The sequence below is a fragment of the Triticum dicoccoides genome, chromosome 7B (genome assembly GCF_002162155.2).
Source record: "Triticum dicoccoides isolate Atlit2015 ecotype Zavitan chromosome 7B, WEW_v2.0, whole genome shotgun sequence".
NCBI lineage: Eukaryota > Viridiplantae > Streptophyta > Magnoliopsida > Poales > Poaceae > Triticum > Triticum dicoccoides.
The window spans coordinates 674,347,245-674,362,788 of record NC_041393.1 but is presented as its reverse complement, the minus strand read 5'-3'; the positions used below and the strand labels follow the sequence as shown (position 1 = coordinate 674,362,788).

The window sequence follows — 15,544 nt, the reverse complement described above, 5'->3', positions numbered from 1 at the left end:
ATGTATGATTGAGTTATCTTTGCAAGTCTCTTCGAATTATCAGTTTGGTTTGGCCTACTAGATTGGTTCTTCTTGCCATGGGAGAAGTGCTTAGCTTTGGGTTCAATCTTGCGGTGTTCTTACCCAGTGACAGAAATGGTTGCAAGACACGTATTGTATTGTTGCCATCGAGGATAACAAGATGGGGTTTATATTATATTGCATGAGTTTATCCCTCTACATCATGTCATCTTGCTTAATGCGTTACTCTGTTCTTATGAACTTAATACTCTAGATGCATGCTAGATAGCGGTCGATGTGTGGAGTAATAGTAGTAGATGCAGGCAGGAGTCGGTCTACTTGTTATGGACGTGATGCCTATATACATGATCATGCCTAGATAATCTCATAACTATGCACTTTTCTATCAATTGCTCGATAGTAATTTGTTCACCCACCGTAATACTTATGCTATCTTGAGAGAAGCCTCTAGTGAAACCTATGGCCCCCGGGTCTATCTCTTATCATCTTTGCTTTCAATCTACTTTTATTTGCATCTTTACTTTTTGCATCTATCTTATAAAATACCAAGAATATATTTATCTTATCATACTATCTTTATTAGATCTCACTTTCGCAAGTTGTCGTGAAGGGATTGACAACCCCTTTATTGCGTTGGTTGAGAGTTCTCAGCTTGTTTGTGTAGGTGCGTGGGACTTTTGAGGAGCCTCCTACTGGATTGATACCTTTGTTCTCAAAACTGAGGGAAATACTTACGCTACACTTTGCTGCATCACCCTCTCCTCTTTGAGGAAAACCAACGCAAGCTCAAGACGTAGCAGGCTTATATCCATTCGGCGACGAAGTCGGCCAATACTTGCGACTTAATGGCCCACCTTGGTTTGTAAGTTATGTCGAATGGAAGGAGCTCGATGGCCCATTTAGCAATCCGTCCCGTAGCGTCGCGGTTGTTTATTATGTCGTTGAGTGGTACTTCGGAGGTCACCGTAATTGAACACTCCTGGAAGTAGTGTCGTAGCTTCCGGAATGCCATGAAGACCGCGTATGCTATTTTTGGGAGTGTGGGTATCGGGATTTTCATGGGGTGAGGACCGTGGACACGTAATATACCGGCTTTTGGAGCGGGAATTTGTATCCGTCTGCTTCTCGTTCGACGACGAGTATTGCGCTTACAACTTGATGTTGTGCAGCTATGTACAATAGCATAGGTTCGCCAATATTTGGCGCTGTCAGGACTAGATTACTGGCCAATAAGGTCTTTATTTCGTCCAGTCCGGCCGCGGCTGCATCCGTCCACACAAAGTGTTCAGGGTGTCAAAGAAGGCGGTAAAGGGGTAGTGCCTTTTCTCCTAATCGGGAGATAAAGCGGCTTAAGGCAGCCACGCGTTCAGCTAGTTTCTAGATATGCTTGAGGTCTGTTGGGATAGCCAACTGTGACAGAGCTCGGATTTTTGCCGGATTTGCTTCAATTCCTCTATTGGAAACAATGGAGCCGAGCAACTTCCCGGAGGGTACGCCGAAAACACATTTTTCCGGGTTTAGCTTGATGTCATATGTTTGGAGGTTATCGAACGTAAGCCTCAAGTCATCTATCAAGGTTTCGACGTGTCTTGTTTTTATGACCACGTCGTCCACATATGCCTCCACGGTTTTGCCGATTTGCTTCTCCGGGCATGTTTGAATCATGCGTTGATAGGTTGCGCCGGCATTTTTAAGCCCGAAAGGCATAGTGTTGAAGCAGAAAGGACCATATGGCGTTATGAAGGCCGTTGCGGCCTGGTCGGACTCTGCCATCTTTATTTGATGGTATCTGGAGTATGCGTCGAGGAAACATAGTGAATCGTGTCCTACGATGGAGTCGATGATTTGGTCGATGCGAGGGAGGGGAAAGGGATCCTTGGGGCAAGCCTTGTTGAGGTCTTTGAAATCGACGCATAGGCGCCAGGATTTGTCCTTCTTTGGTACCATTACCAGATTTGCCAGCCAATCTAGATGCTTGATATCTCTGATGAATCCGGCCTCAAATAGCTTGGCTAGCTCTTCTCCCATGGCTTGCCGTTTAGGCTCTGAGAAACGCCTAAGAGTTTGTTTGACTGGCTTGTATCCTTTCAGTATATTGAGGCTGTGTTCGGCCAGCCTGCGTGGGATGCCCGGCATGTTCGAAGGATGTCAAGCGAATGTCCCAATTCTCGCATAGGAAGTCTCATAGTGCGGCGTCCATTGTGGGGCTCAACTGTGTCCCAATGGAAGTTGTCTTCATGGGGTCCGTTGGATGGACCTGGAATTTGACTATCTTGTCTGCGGGTTTAAATGATGTGGACTTGGGTCGTTTGTCGAGTATCACGTCGTCTCTGTCCACTATGGCGTGCAGCGTTGTTAGTTCTTCGGTCGCTAGGGCTTCGGATAATGCTTCCAGGGCTAGTGCTGCAGTTTTATTTTCGGTGCGGAGTGCAACATCCGGATCACTAGCTAGTGATGATTCCATTGGGTCCGGGAATTTTAAGCTTCATGTACCCGTAATGGGGTATAGCTTGAAAGCTTGTGAATGCGTCCCGCCCTAAAAGGGTGTGGTATCCGCTGCTGAAACAAGCCACTTGGAATGTGATTTCTTCGGACCTGTAATTCTCCGGGGTGCCGAATACCACATCGAGTGTGATTTTTCCCGCACACCGTGCCTCCCGGCTAGGGATGATTCCCCTGAAGGTTGTGCCTCTTTGCTCAATGCGGATTTTATCAATTTCCATCTTGTTGAGTGTTTCTTCATAGATCAAGTTTAATCCGCTTCCGCCGTCCATGAGTACTTTAGTGAGTCGAAAGCCGTCCACGATTGGGCTAAGGACCAAAGCGGCTGGTGCCCGGACTGTCTGGAATTGGGGTTCGTCACTAGCGCTGAAAGTTATAGCAGTGTCGTTCCACGGATTTATTTTTGCCACGTGGCGGATTTCAGTGAAATCTCGATGGGCTCGCTTGCGCCTATTATTTGAGGTGAGAGCCTCAAAGACTATAAGTACCGCATTGTTGTCTTCGGCGAGATGTTGTTCTGCTTTATGGCTTACAAGAAGATCCTCGCTGCTTTTTGCTACCTGCCGGAGTATCCAGCATGCTCTAAGGCTATGTGTTGGCGTAGTGTCCGGTGTGCTATGAATTTTGCATGGCCCATTGAGCCATTCTTCCAATACGGTTCCACACCCTGGGGTGGGTATTGGTTTTTTGGGAATTGGATCGGGTAACTTACGAGAGTTTGCCCTTTTAGTTCGGAGGAAGGGTTTAGTGAGAGCCGGATTGTCCCAAAAGTCTGTTTGGGTTTTCCAGGCACTTTCCATCGCATAGTACTTCTATACTATGGCTGCTAAGTCGGCAAGTGTACTATGTCACGGCAACTTATTGCATTAAGGATCCCTTTGCTCGTGCAATTTTTGCAGAAAAGTGAGATTGCGTCCTCCTCACGACAGTCCTTGACCTTGTTTATCACAAGGAGGAACCTGGCCCAGTAGCGATGTACTGTCTCTTGGGGATCTTGTCTGATATGGGAGAGACGGCTTAAGTCTGGGAGGGTGGGCGTAGTTAAATCTAGTTTCTGATCCGATCTAACGCCCCGGGGCAGAGGAGCTTCCGGGCTTGACAGCTCGGGCTCCGGGGTGCTACCTGATTTTTCCGGCCCATTGCCCGATTCTAAGTCCGGAGCCTCGGTCATGTCCTCCCGCGAACGGGTATCCGACTCAGAGAGCTCGGCAATCCGGACATAGTTCGTCCTCAATATAGAGGGGTAATCCATGTGTGGCTCTTCCACTACCGCTATCTCGTGGGTGACCGGTGGGGATTTAATATCCCTTTGGTCGAGTTTAAGCCCAATCCAATCATAGTCTGTAGCGACTCCCAAAGCGGTGATGCAATCAAAAAGCTCATTGAGGGAGGAGAGCTCCATTGGATCCATCTATTCGGCAAATTCCGAATTGACGTGGAGGCCGTTTTTGATGACCCGAGAGGTCATCGTTGGCACTGAAGCCGATCGAGCGGCCATGACGAAGCCGCCCAGTCGGAGAGTTTGGCCTACCGCCAGTGCTCCCCCCGAGGTGACGTTGTCCTTGACAACGAGACGGGCCATCGAGCCTTGCAGCGACGACACAGAGGAACTCTCAATGAAAGCACTAATGTCGGTGTCAAAACCGGAGGATCTCGGGTAGGGGGTCTCAATCTGTGCGTCTAAGGCTAATGGTAACAGGAGGCAAGGGACACGATGTTTTACCCAGGTTTGGGCCCTCTCGATAGAGGTAAAACCCTACTTCCTGCTTGATTGATCTTGATGATATGAGTATTACAAGAGTTGATCTACCACGAGATCGTAGAGGCTAAACCCTAGAAGCTAGCCTATGATGATTATAATTGTCCCTATACGGACCAAACCCTCCGGTTTATATAGACACCGGAGGGGGCTAGGGTTTACACAGAGTCGGTTACAAAGAAGGAAATCTAATATCCGGATCGCCAAGCTTGTCTTCCACGCAAAGGAGAGTCCCATCCGGACACAGGACGAAGTCTTGAGTCTTGTATCTTCACGGTCCATCAGTCCGGCCAAAGTATATAGTCCGGCTGTCCGGATACCCCCTAATCCAGGACTCCTTCACCTGCCAAGGTTGTTACCTCAGTCTGCTCTCAAGATGGACCAGTGGAAGATGGCGGCGACGACATATATGAGTGCGTCAGACCGGTTTGAGCCCCGGACCCGGCAGATGGCTCGGTCGGGGCCTCCGACTTTAGATGTTAGGCTTAGGTAACAGGTATGGGTATGTGGCCCAGCTTGCACCCCTTCATCATTTGGATAGGAGTAGCGGCGGATGCTGCCAAGATGGCGGATTGAGGCATATTGTTGTTATACTTTATAAGGTCCTCAAGAATAATCAATAAAATGGCCGTATGCATTCCCCAGATGCAGAGATCGAGGTCATCCTCCTTTTCAAAAAGAAAAAAATCTTTCCGTAAGCCTAAAGGAAAATGTTTCTTTTACGAGATCCTCTAAATATAAAGACAGTTTACGGGAATGGTTGGAGACATATTTTTGCCTCAACTTTTCCTAAACAGCGATTATTTTAAAGATAGGAAACTGTTGAAGTTGCTATTACATCCCTAGCCATTTGTACAGGACGACCACCACACAAGTGCAACATCCGTTCCAAAATAATTGAAATTCTGGAACACCATTTTGGTCTCTTGTAATCCTCTTTAACATATATTTCTATACTATTATATGTTTTTTTTCAAAAAGGAGGATTACCCCGGGTCTCCGCATCAAGCGATGCACGCATTCATTTTTATTAAATTATTAAACAAGGCCTTATAAAATAAATATGTAGATAAACCCAAAACCATCTTTCTAACGAAAACTGTCGCCCAACCTAGCTACAAGATTAATATTATGCCCTGACCTCGTGCCATGCACATCAAAAAATCCGGTGGCCTCACCAAGCCGGCCGGCTAGCCAGGAACACCAACCGGTTAGACCCTCAGCGCGCACCACATGCGCAAGCTGTAGAATCCGTCACTGTCATCTTCTGCAGTCCCATCTTTAGGAGCAGTCAATAAATTGATCTTGTCAGACCCTTCTGTCATCGACGCCACCACGACGTCGGACACCGCCAGCCTCCTGCGCGCGCCCATCAAACAGTATGCAGCGCCGAGACCCCGTTGCACCTTGCCGCCAAGACGTCGTCGTTGATACTGTAGATGGCACACCACTTCACCTTGGTCATCGCACGAGAAGCATACGAAGACCTGCGCCCAGCCACCTATCCGAACACTTGTCCCTCCAACTTATGTACAACCCCAAAGATGATGCCCCCATGGAGGTGACGGTGCAGGAACCTCACCATCATCCGATCCGGAAAAAGTCTGAATCTGTGGTTTCCTCCGGGTCATACAGGAAACGCAAATCGCCCCACAACGCCTCCAACAAGGAAACAACGCTCGCGGGCGTCGCCGTTGACGGTTCTAGTTGAGGCTGAACCAAGCTTTCACTGGCAAATCCGCGCCCATCCCCAGCTGAACCACCAAATCGACCTCCTCCGTCATCAAGCAAACCAACGGGTGACGTCTGCTACTGGGCAAAATGCACGACCAGAGCCGCACCACCCCGGAACCGCTACCCTGCCTAGGCGAGCCGTCGACAATGGAGGGGCCCTCACCGCTGCGCTGCTTACGCCGGATGCCGCACACGTCCAGGACACCCGCGCGGATCTCCACCGCAACAGCATCCAGAAGTTGCGGTGGAGGAAGGCCCGGCCGCCGCCATCATCCCCCGCCTGAGCTTTGCCCAGCAGAGCTCCGCGACAGCGAGGAGAGGGAGGAAATCGGGAGGGAGGGGATCGAGGAAAGGGGCCGCGCGCGATGGCTCCTCTCTATACGTATATTTGGTGTTATGATAGTAGCAGATTTTTTATAAAAAAAACTGGTTAAACTTAAACAAGTTTGACTTAGACAAACTTAAAACTTCAATCATTTCGATACAGATGAAGTAGCCATCACATTTACATCCAGAACGCGGTAGGACTCTGTGTCGGCGGATTGATCATGTCATGAGCCACCGTGTACGGCATGGATGCGCTCCCCCCACGGCCGACGATCCGGAGCTCCCCCTTCTTGCCGTACTTGAGAGCGAAGGTGGTCATCCGCACCACCCGGCGGCGGCAGCGCGGGTCGTCGTCGTCGTCACCGCTCTGCGCGCAGCACTCAACCAGGCAGTACCTGCTGCCTCCTCCCATGTACACCAGCGTGGCCCCGAGGTGCCCCGCCGACTCGAAGTCGAAGTCGAACAGCCTCTCCTCGCTGACCTTGCAGTCCGGCCCCTCGCTGGCCTCGCCGGCGGGCTCGGCCCGCCTCGACGGCACGTCGCACGACGCGACGTGCCCAGGCGCCGCCTCGTCGGCGAGCCCGACCCACGCGTCCAGCTCGCCGTCGTAGTGCGCCTCCCCGCGGAACGGCAGCAGCCACTCGCCGTGGTAGCGGAACCCGCGGGCGGTCGGCGTCGAACGAGTAGGTGCTCTGCTGTCGGATCTGCGCGCCGCCGGGCCGCCACCCCGCGACCGACGCGAACACGGTGCGCCCGTCCGGGTGCCGCGCCTGGCAGGTGACGTACTGGGGGCAGAAGGGCGGGACCGCGTCGTCGACCCCGGACCAGGACCAGGCGGGCGGGGGCCGGTCGTCGTCGTGCGGCGGCTGCGGGCCGAGCTCCTCCACGTGCCGGTAGGCCATGACGAAGAGCCTGTCACCGGCGACCGACGCGTAGAAGGGCTTGGAGAGCAGGCCGCGGGTCGTCTCGGGGAACGGGCACGCCACCACCGCCATCGTGCGGGTGTCGAACCCCCTTCTCTGCGTGCTTTGTGCAGAAACAAGAAACGTAAATTGCTTGGCGCGAACTCTTCCTTCCCTATATAAAAGCGGAGGAGCAACACCGCGTCCGACTAGGACGGGGACCCAACTCCGATCTGTAACGGAGATCAGAGAGAGAGGCCAACACCGGTGAACAGAGTTTATTTTGGATTGGTTGCAAAAAAGAAAAGGTTTATTTCGAATTTTGATATAGACAGCAATTGATCCAAAATGTTCATTTTAAATTTTGATGTAGACAATAATTGATCCAAAAAGAACACTGTTATCTTGAATTTTGATATAGGCAATAACAGATTTTTTGACATAGACGATAATTGATCCGGAAAGAAGAAGAATCTGATGAGAACAATATGAACCGCATTCGGAGGTGAAAAGAATGGCAGCACACACAGTCATCACAATTCTCAAATCAACAAAACCAGGAGGTAGTGACCACTAGCAAGGCCGAAGATTCAGGCAATGGGACACAGATTTACACAACAGCTAGAAGGAACCTCAGAATATGCAGCCGCTATCAGCACAAGACAAAGATAGCTCTTCGCTTGCGGAGAACACATACCATACCATAGCTCCTTGTTAACATACCAGATAGCATCCTTCCAAGAAAACAGAAAACATACAAGGTAGCATCATCCATACTTGGCAAACAATCACTCCAACCCATGCAACTAAGACAAGATAGTAGAAAGCAGCAATGAAGAACCTAGCTTAGCCCAGGGCAGCCATCAGACCTCCGGATAGGCAGGCACACGCAACGCCCAGATGTATCAGTGTGGTCTGTACATCGAGATTGCGTCGCCTCCTTTCCCATCCTCGTTCTTCTTCCCATTTTTCATTTTCTGGTACTCTGTATCCTGGCACTAGTCTCAGTCGGTGGTCATGGGCTCGGAGATGCAGCAGCGGAACCGTGCCTTACGGACATTGCTGACAACGTCCGTCTCAGCAGCCTCGAGCATGGTCACAACCTCGTTGAATGATGGGCGGACTTCAGGGTTTGCATCCCAGCAACGGGTCATGATATGGCTTAGAGCGGGCAGGCAATCTTGTGGGATCGCAGGACGAGCGTTCTTGTTCACCACAGCAAAAGCTGCCTGAACCGCTGTCATGTTTGTGAAGGGGAGCATGCCGGTCATGAGCTCCCACAGCACAATCCCAAAGCTATACACGTCGACCTTATGATCATAAGGCCTGTGCTGGATCATCTCCCTGTAAGCACAAAAGACATCAGCATATTGGAGATATATTTGCACAAATAAAAACAACGGTAGTGGTTGCAATTGACTTACGGCGCCATCCAACGGTAGGTTCCTGTCTCTGGAGTCATTCCCTCGGTTTTTACCTCGATTCGAGCAACTCCAAAGTCTGCAATCTTGATGGATTTGTCTGCTGAAATTAGAAGGTTATCTGACTTCAGATCCCTGTGAATAAATCCCAGGGCATGCACATATGCCATTCCTCTGGCAACATCAAGCGCCTGTTTCACTGCCAATCTCAGGGGCACAGACTTGGTCTGCCTTCGGGCAAGGAACTGCCTGACAGAGCCACCTTTTGCATATTCAGTAATGATACACCAAACAATCGACTTCCTGCATGCCCCGATGAACCTTACGATATTTGGGTGCCTCAACGTGGAAAGCATCATAACTTCTTGCACAAACTGCTGTTCCATCAACTGTGCTCTCTCTAGGTCATTCTCAGGCTTCTCCAGCAGCTTAATGGCAACATCTTCCCCGTTGTATGTTCCCCGATACAGCTTCCCAAAGGCCCCCTGAGCAAAAGGAGCCCCCATGTCCAGCTTCCCCAGATCAATGGTCCACGCCTCATAGTTAGTGAGTATCTCTGTTGGATGAGTCGGGTCCATCAAAACCCGAGCCAGAGCATCCTCCTTGAGAACAGACGCGGCAGCCTTGTTGGGGTAGATGACACTGTTGCAAACCGAATAGTTTGGTGTGGGGACATCACGGAGGCCTGGGTGGTTGAGCATGACGGTGCGGGACTCGTTGGAGGCCACGCTGCTGTTGTCCACCGACATGGCGACCGAGCCGCCGACATAGCTCATCGAGTTCATGTTGTCCGCGCTGTCCACCGACATGTGGGAGCTCTCCCCGACCTTGTGGTAATACGGCATGTCGTAGAAGCCGTTCCTCTCGTTCTCCAGCTTCCCTCTGCCGCCGCCGATGCCAGCGCCGCCCAGCATATTGTGGAACCTTGCCCCCTCAATCATCTTTCAAAGATGCAACACACACCAATGGCAAAGCTTCTGAAAATGATCTGTTGTCCAGGAATAAAATGGTCCCTGCATATATAACCAGGACAGAGTATATGACTGTCCATCGAGATGCGCAGCACATATAACCTAACATATACTACAACACAGGGTAAATTTGCCCCATTGCACGGCTGTGGAGTATGGATAGCAGGCCCCAAAATCCATCCATCCAGCAGCAGCAGCAAAATTAACCTATGTTGACACAGACCAAATTGAGCTTCACCAAGGATACAAGACGCAGCACTGAAGCTCTCCTGCCTACGCATTCCCCACCTAAACCAACCAAAACTAACCCTCGGAGGTTAAAAGCAGGGGGCCTCTCACAAACATGCTAATTCGGCCCTCCCCCCTGCCGAGGCCACCAATCGCCTCCAAAATCAAGCAGGCGGGGGCGGCGACCGGGCCCCAAAAGCTAGGCCAGCCTCTCTCGCCGGCCGTCCAACGGATGGATGGACGGAGCGACGGCGGCGGAGAAGAAGGAAATAGTAAGCGCAACCCTAGCGCAGCGGGCGGTGAAATTGGGCGGACTGGGCGCGGCGGACGTACCTCGGCGGGGAGCGGGGCGGCGGACGGAGGAGGGGGGGAGCGGCGGCGGCGGCCGGACGGCGGGGGGAATCCGGGGGCGGATTGGCGTGCTGTGCCTGCCTGACTGCGAGGCGACGACTCGGAAGGGGAGGAAGTCGGGAGTGGAGGGGAGAAAGAGAGAAGAACAGCTCACTGTGGGATGGATTCCCCGTCGGCCTCGCTCTCCCTTTTTCTTTTCTTTCTTTTTTCACCGTCTTCTCTCGGTGCGAGCGAGGATAATGTGAGATATCCACGGCCCACCTTGGCCCGGCCCTCTGCTCCTGGGCCGGGGCCCGTCGACGGCACGCAAAAATGGAAAGCCTGCTGCAGTTTAATTTTTTTCACAGTCACCGGGGGAGAGCTCGCCATCTGAATTTGATCTCATTAGGCCATGTACAATGCAAGGTGCTTGGGTAGGTGCTTAGGGAAATACTCCCTTCATCCCATAATGTAATTAGTTTTTCTCTAAGCACCGGTGCTTATTTGTAGAAGGTAGACGCTTAATTAAGCGTTTGTCCTGTAGAAATAAGCATCGGTGCTTAAGAAAAACTCGATTTATTTTACTAAACATCTCCCTAAGCACCTCCCATTGTACAAGGCCTTAAAAGAAAAAATTGATCCTGTTTACAAGAGAAACCGGGTTGAAAAACTGAACAAGTTGACCCATTTATGAGGGAAATCGGGCTGAAAACCGTACAGATAACCGGGGTAAAGATGAGAAAAAGAAATATAGACGCCCAGAAGAAGGCACAACCTAGCTAGCAAACACAAGGACCATCATGACAAGAGGCGCAAGTAGATGTGGGGTGTCGTCGAGGGATCACAATACCAAAACTTTACAAGTTACATGACAAACATCTTGAAACATGCAAGGTAATTTACTAGCAACAGGCCATACCTTCCTTTCCTAATAAAAAATTTCGCTGCCGGTGTCCCGGTAATCAGACCCTCCGTTCAGATCATGCCGCCGCCGATGTTGCACAGATCCTTCCTGCTGATCAGCACCCGAATAATCGTTGCCACCAGCACCGCCATGAACCCCGGTCGTCTCCACCAACGCCATCGCGACCCGGCCACCGCGGCCAACGCCACCACGGGTCAAGTGTCACCGCCGCCGAAAAGAGGGTGGGGTTCGGGTGTGATTTTACCTTTCCACGAAGGGGAACCATCGAATCGAACATCGCCGCCAAGCAACGTCAGCTCTGGTTACAAATTTGTCAGATCCAATCGAAATCAAGAGGGTCGTCGATTATAGTAGTTAATTGCATCTATCTATGTTCTAGCCTTTCGGCAGAAATGGGGAATGAAAAGCTTATATAAAACGCAACCTAGCCACAACCCGATTTTTATATAGGCAGAAATTAACCCAGACAAGTAAGTGAAGGTAACAGTAATAACGACTAGTGGATGGTAAACAGTAGGGATAAGATCTCGGCCATTGAGCAACATCCAGACAATGCAGAGCTGAGGGTGGTGGTCCAATTCATGAAGCGATGTCTGAAGAAATAGATAGCCTCTGAATATGAACGACACTTCGTCATATACCTGACACCTCCATTGTTCCTGGGCCAAGCAGTCGGGCCTGTGACACCATCGACGGCCCGGCTCGCTGTGACACCAGCGCGTTAATCAAGGCCTGCCAATGCTCAAACAAAAAAGCAAGTCTTGCCAATCGCGCGTCAGTAGAGACCAGCGTCTAGCGCTCTTGCCCCTGTCAGAGGGAGCCGGATCCTCTAACGTTACGGAGAGAAGTCAGGGCTTGACATCCCATCAGGAAAACAACTTGATATTATTAAATCAAGAACTTTCAAAGCATGAGCACACAAAATTCCTACTCTCTCCAACCGCGCCCAACTACATGAAGTCGTTTGTTGGTGATTGTCTCCAACAACTTTGTATTCTTCTTCAAATGTTGCATATTACCCATCAACAAGCCTTTCAATCTTAACCATGAATTCATTGTCTTCGGGTAGTATATCAGCACATGCTGCCATTGACCTCCCATATTCGGTTTGAAAAGCTTCAAATATAGCAAGAGTATTGCGCAGCAGGGAGCCGAATTAGCATGTTTAATTCAGACTACTCACTTGTTGCAACATTGGTGTGGGGATTTTGATTCCAGGTTGGCTCTTCCTACACTCGTACTCTGAATTTATATCAGTGTCCCTTTTCACTTTCACGACTCTTTCAAAATGATGAAAAAGCGGTTGATGTCTAAATCTGACTTGAGGTGGTTCTTTAGGTCATTGTTCAACATGTAGGAATCTGGGAGGGGATTGGGTTGCTACATGTGTGTCTGCCCTGCGAGGCGGCGACTCGGAAGGGAGGAAGTCCGGAGTGGAGAGAGAGAGAGAGAGAGAGAGAGAGAGAGAGAGAGAGAGAGAGAGAGAGAGAGAGAGCTAGCTCATTGTGGGATGGATTCCCCATCGGCCTCGCTCTCTGTCGTGGTTCTAAGTCTGACAGTAGAAAGGGGGGTAGGTATGGAGAGGCAAGATCTTAGCTATGGAGTAGTTGTATACGCAAGGGATTTACGAGTTCAGGCCCTTCTCGGAGGAAGTAACAGCCCTACGTCTCGGAGCCCGGAGGCGGTCGACTGGATTATATGCGTATGAGTTACAGGGGTGCGAACCCTTTACACTGAGGAGGGGGGTGGCTTATATAGAGTTTGCCAGACCCCTCCGGCCCCCAGTAATGTAGGGTTTAAAGTACATTAAGGTCTGGCGTTACTGGTAACGCCACACATAAAGTGCTATCATGACCATAAAGACTACTTAATGACAGACCGTTTGTGTGCAGAGTGACTCTAGATCTCCTGTCGGTCGAGTGAGTGGCTTCATGGTCGAGTGTCTTCGAGTACGTCGAGTGAAATCCTTCCAGGTCGACTGAAAGGTAGTTTCTTCTAGAGATGTCCTTGGGAAGGGTACCTTGGATAGGTCCATGACCCTACCCTAGGTACATGGCTTCATCATTAGCCCCAGAATGGATCGAGGTTTGAGTGAGGAAGGAGTTGAGAATTCTTCCGGCCCATCTTTTTAGCTATGAGTATGTCTTGTTCTGGATCAATGACCTTAGGTGACAGCACCAACTTCTTTTTCAGTCGCCTTGATCCATTCTTTGTATTGGTCGAGTGACTTTTCTATACTTGGAGATCTCCGAGCGATGGATCAGAGGAAATCTTCAGTCTGACAAGTTGCTCTACTGTTCGCGGATTTAGCGGGATCTGAATTTCGGGAAGCGCGCGAGGCGGAGGAAGCTGCGGTACTCGGATGGGATAAGGCAGGAATGCCTCGATTTCTGCACCACCTTTTTGCCACGTATCACGCGCGCGACTGTTGTGGGATTTGACAGGATCGCCGGGGCCTACCAGTCAGTCACTCGGAAGCGGCCCCATATAAGGCGCCGGACGGGGGTTTTGAACATTGCGCCCTCATTTGCTTCTCCCTCTTCCTCAGATTCACCTGCCACGTTCGCTTCTATCCCAGCGCTGCTGCCCTGTGCGTGCTTTGCCGGCGACGATGGTGAAGGAGAAGACGGCGGCTTTGGAGCGGGCGAAGAAGGCGACGGCGAAGGCGAAGGGAAGAGCGACCAGTCGGGGCGGATCCTCGTCGCGGGCCGGTCTGCCGCAGGGCTGGATCCAGGGCGACTGGATCCACTCGACCATCCGCCAAAAGGATCTGGACGACCTGGCCGATGAGGGACTGATCCCTCATGGATCAGCGAGGCTCCCAGGGAAGGAGTGGCATCCGCAGCCTCAGGAGGGTGAGTGTGTCCTCTTAGCCACTCACGTTGACCGCGGGTTTTCTTTGCCGCCCCACCCTTTCTTTTGGGGATTTCTGAACTTTTTTGGGGCACAACTCCACCACTTCACGCCCAACTCCATCGTGTATCTCGCTGCTTTCGTGTCCTTGTGTGAGAATTTCTTGGGTTGCCGGCCGCATTGGGGCCTTTTCAAACACATCTTCACCTGTCGCTCTCAGACGGTGAAGAAGGCCAATCCGAGTGACGAGAGAACCCAAGTGATTCAGATGTGGGGGTCTTGGGGTCCAAATGAGGGGTAAAAGTGCTTTTCCAGCCATGGTCCTCCCTGAGTCGGTTCGAGGGTGGCAGTCGACCTGGTTCTACTGCCAAGACCAGCCGACGCCAGGGCAGTCGACTGGACTCCCTCCTTTCTCCATGGATCGAGTGAGCAAGCCGTCCTCTCTGAAGGTGGTCCCGGAGGAGAAGGCTCAGGTTAAGGTGTTGGTCGAGTGTGTAGTCCAACTTATCCGTGATGGGGTGACTGGCATGGACCTTATGGAGGTTTTCCTTCGATGGCGCATCCAGCCGCTCCAATATAGAGACCATCCGATGTGGATGTACTCTGGCACTGAAGACACCACTCGGGTCCACCCGGAGGAGGTCGAGGATGCCACACTGGAGAGGTGGATGACTGCCATAACAGGGAACAAGGAAAACCCCCGAGGAGCCAGGAGGATCCCTCCACTCGACCAATCGTACCAGCCAGACAAGGTCCAATTTTGTACCTCTGACTCTGACCCTGCTTCCTTCATTGCGGTTCGTTAGAATTCAGTCGACTGATTCTTGTCTTGTTTGTTCTCTTCCAGGTCACTACCGAGATGTACTCGATGCCCAATGGGGCGCAAGAACAGGTCGAGGAGGAGGAGGGGAGCGGAGGTGAAAGTCAGGAGGAGTGGCAATCTGACAGCGAGGAGGACAAAGAAGATGACGGTTCTGGTGAAGAGGAGGAGGAAGTCGACCTTCCTCGTACTGAAAGGCGATCCAAGCTCACCCATGACCCCGTAGTCGAGCGTGGTAAAGCAACTGCGCCCGTTGGGCAGTCGACGAAACGTCCTCGGACGACTTCTCCGGCACCGACTGAGAAAGCGTCGAAGCAACCTCGAGCGACGTCATCAAAGCCGACGAAGGCCCTGCCGAAGATGAGGATGGTGATTCCCACTATTTCCGGGTAATAGTAGAACTTGTGTTTTCTTGTTTGGCATGAGTAAAATCTTGGTCGACTCGTTAGCTAACCAACTGATTTCTGGGATCTGTAGTGCTGCTACCTCCGAGGCCTCAACCAGGAACGAGGACCATGAAATGGAAGATGCTGCTACCTCCAACCTTGGTATGATCTCTGTGGTTTCGCTTTAAGTCGATTGGATCTTCATTTTTAACTTTGAATCTTTCTTGTAGCCCCACCTCATGTCATTGATCTCCCCGATGATGACGATGAGGAGCCGCTGAGGCAAAGGAGGAACAGGAAGACGTCTGCCGGCAAGACTGCTCAGGTTGTATCAGCACCTGAGATGCTGGTTCCGGAGGGAGGCA

The 15,544-nt window shown here is 51.2% G+C and overlaps 1 protein-coding gene across 1 annotated transcript; it reads right to left on the bottom strand.

The window, feature by feature from the left end:
• Positions 1 to 7,784: 7,784 nt before the first annotated feature.
• On the bottom strand, positions 7,785 to 10,377 carry LOC119336024 (serine/threonine-protein kinase STY13-like). The gene is made up of 3 exons (XM_037608065.1): positions 10,199 to 10,377; positions 8,670 to 9,679; positions 7,785 to 8,589 (listed from the first exon to the last, which is right to left on the bottom strand). Exons 2-3 carry the CDS (start codon positions 9,605 to 9,607, stop codon positions 8,250 to 8,252), a joined length of 1,278 nt encoding a protein of 425 aa, XP_037463962.1. The 5' UTR covers positions 9,608 to 9,679; positions 10,199 to 10,377; the 3' UTR covers positions 7,785 to 8,249.
• Between the last annotated feature and the right edge of the window lie 5,167 nt (positions 10,378 to 15,544).

Coding starts and splice junctions, on each gene's coding strand:
- LOC119336024 (XM_037608065.1), bottom strand. CDS start 9,607: ATGATTGAGGGGGCAAGGTTCCACAATATGCTGGGCGGCGCTGGCATC. Junction 8,590..8,669: donor ACCTACCGTTGGATGGCGCC/GTAAGTCAATTG, acceptor TTGTGCTTACAG/GGAGATGATCCAGCACAGGC.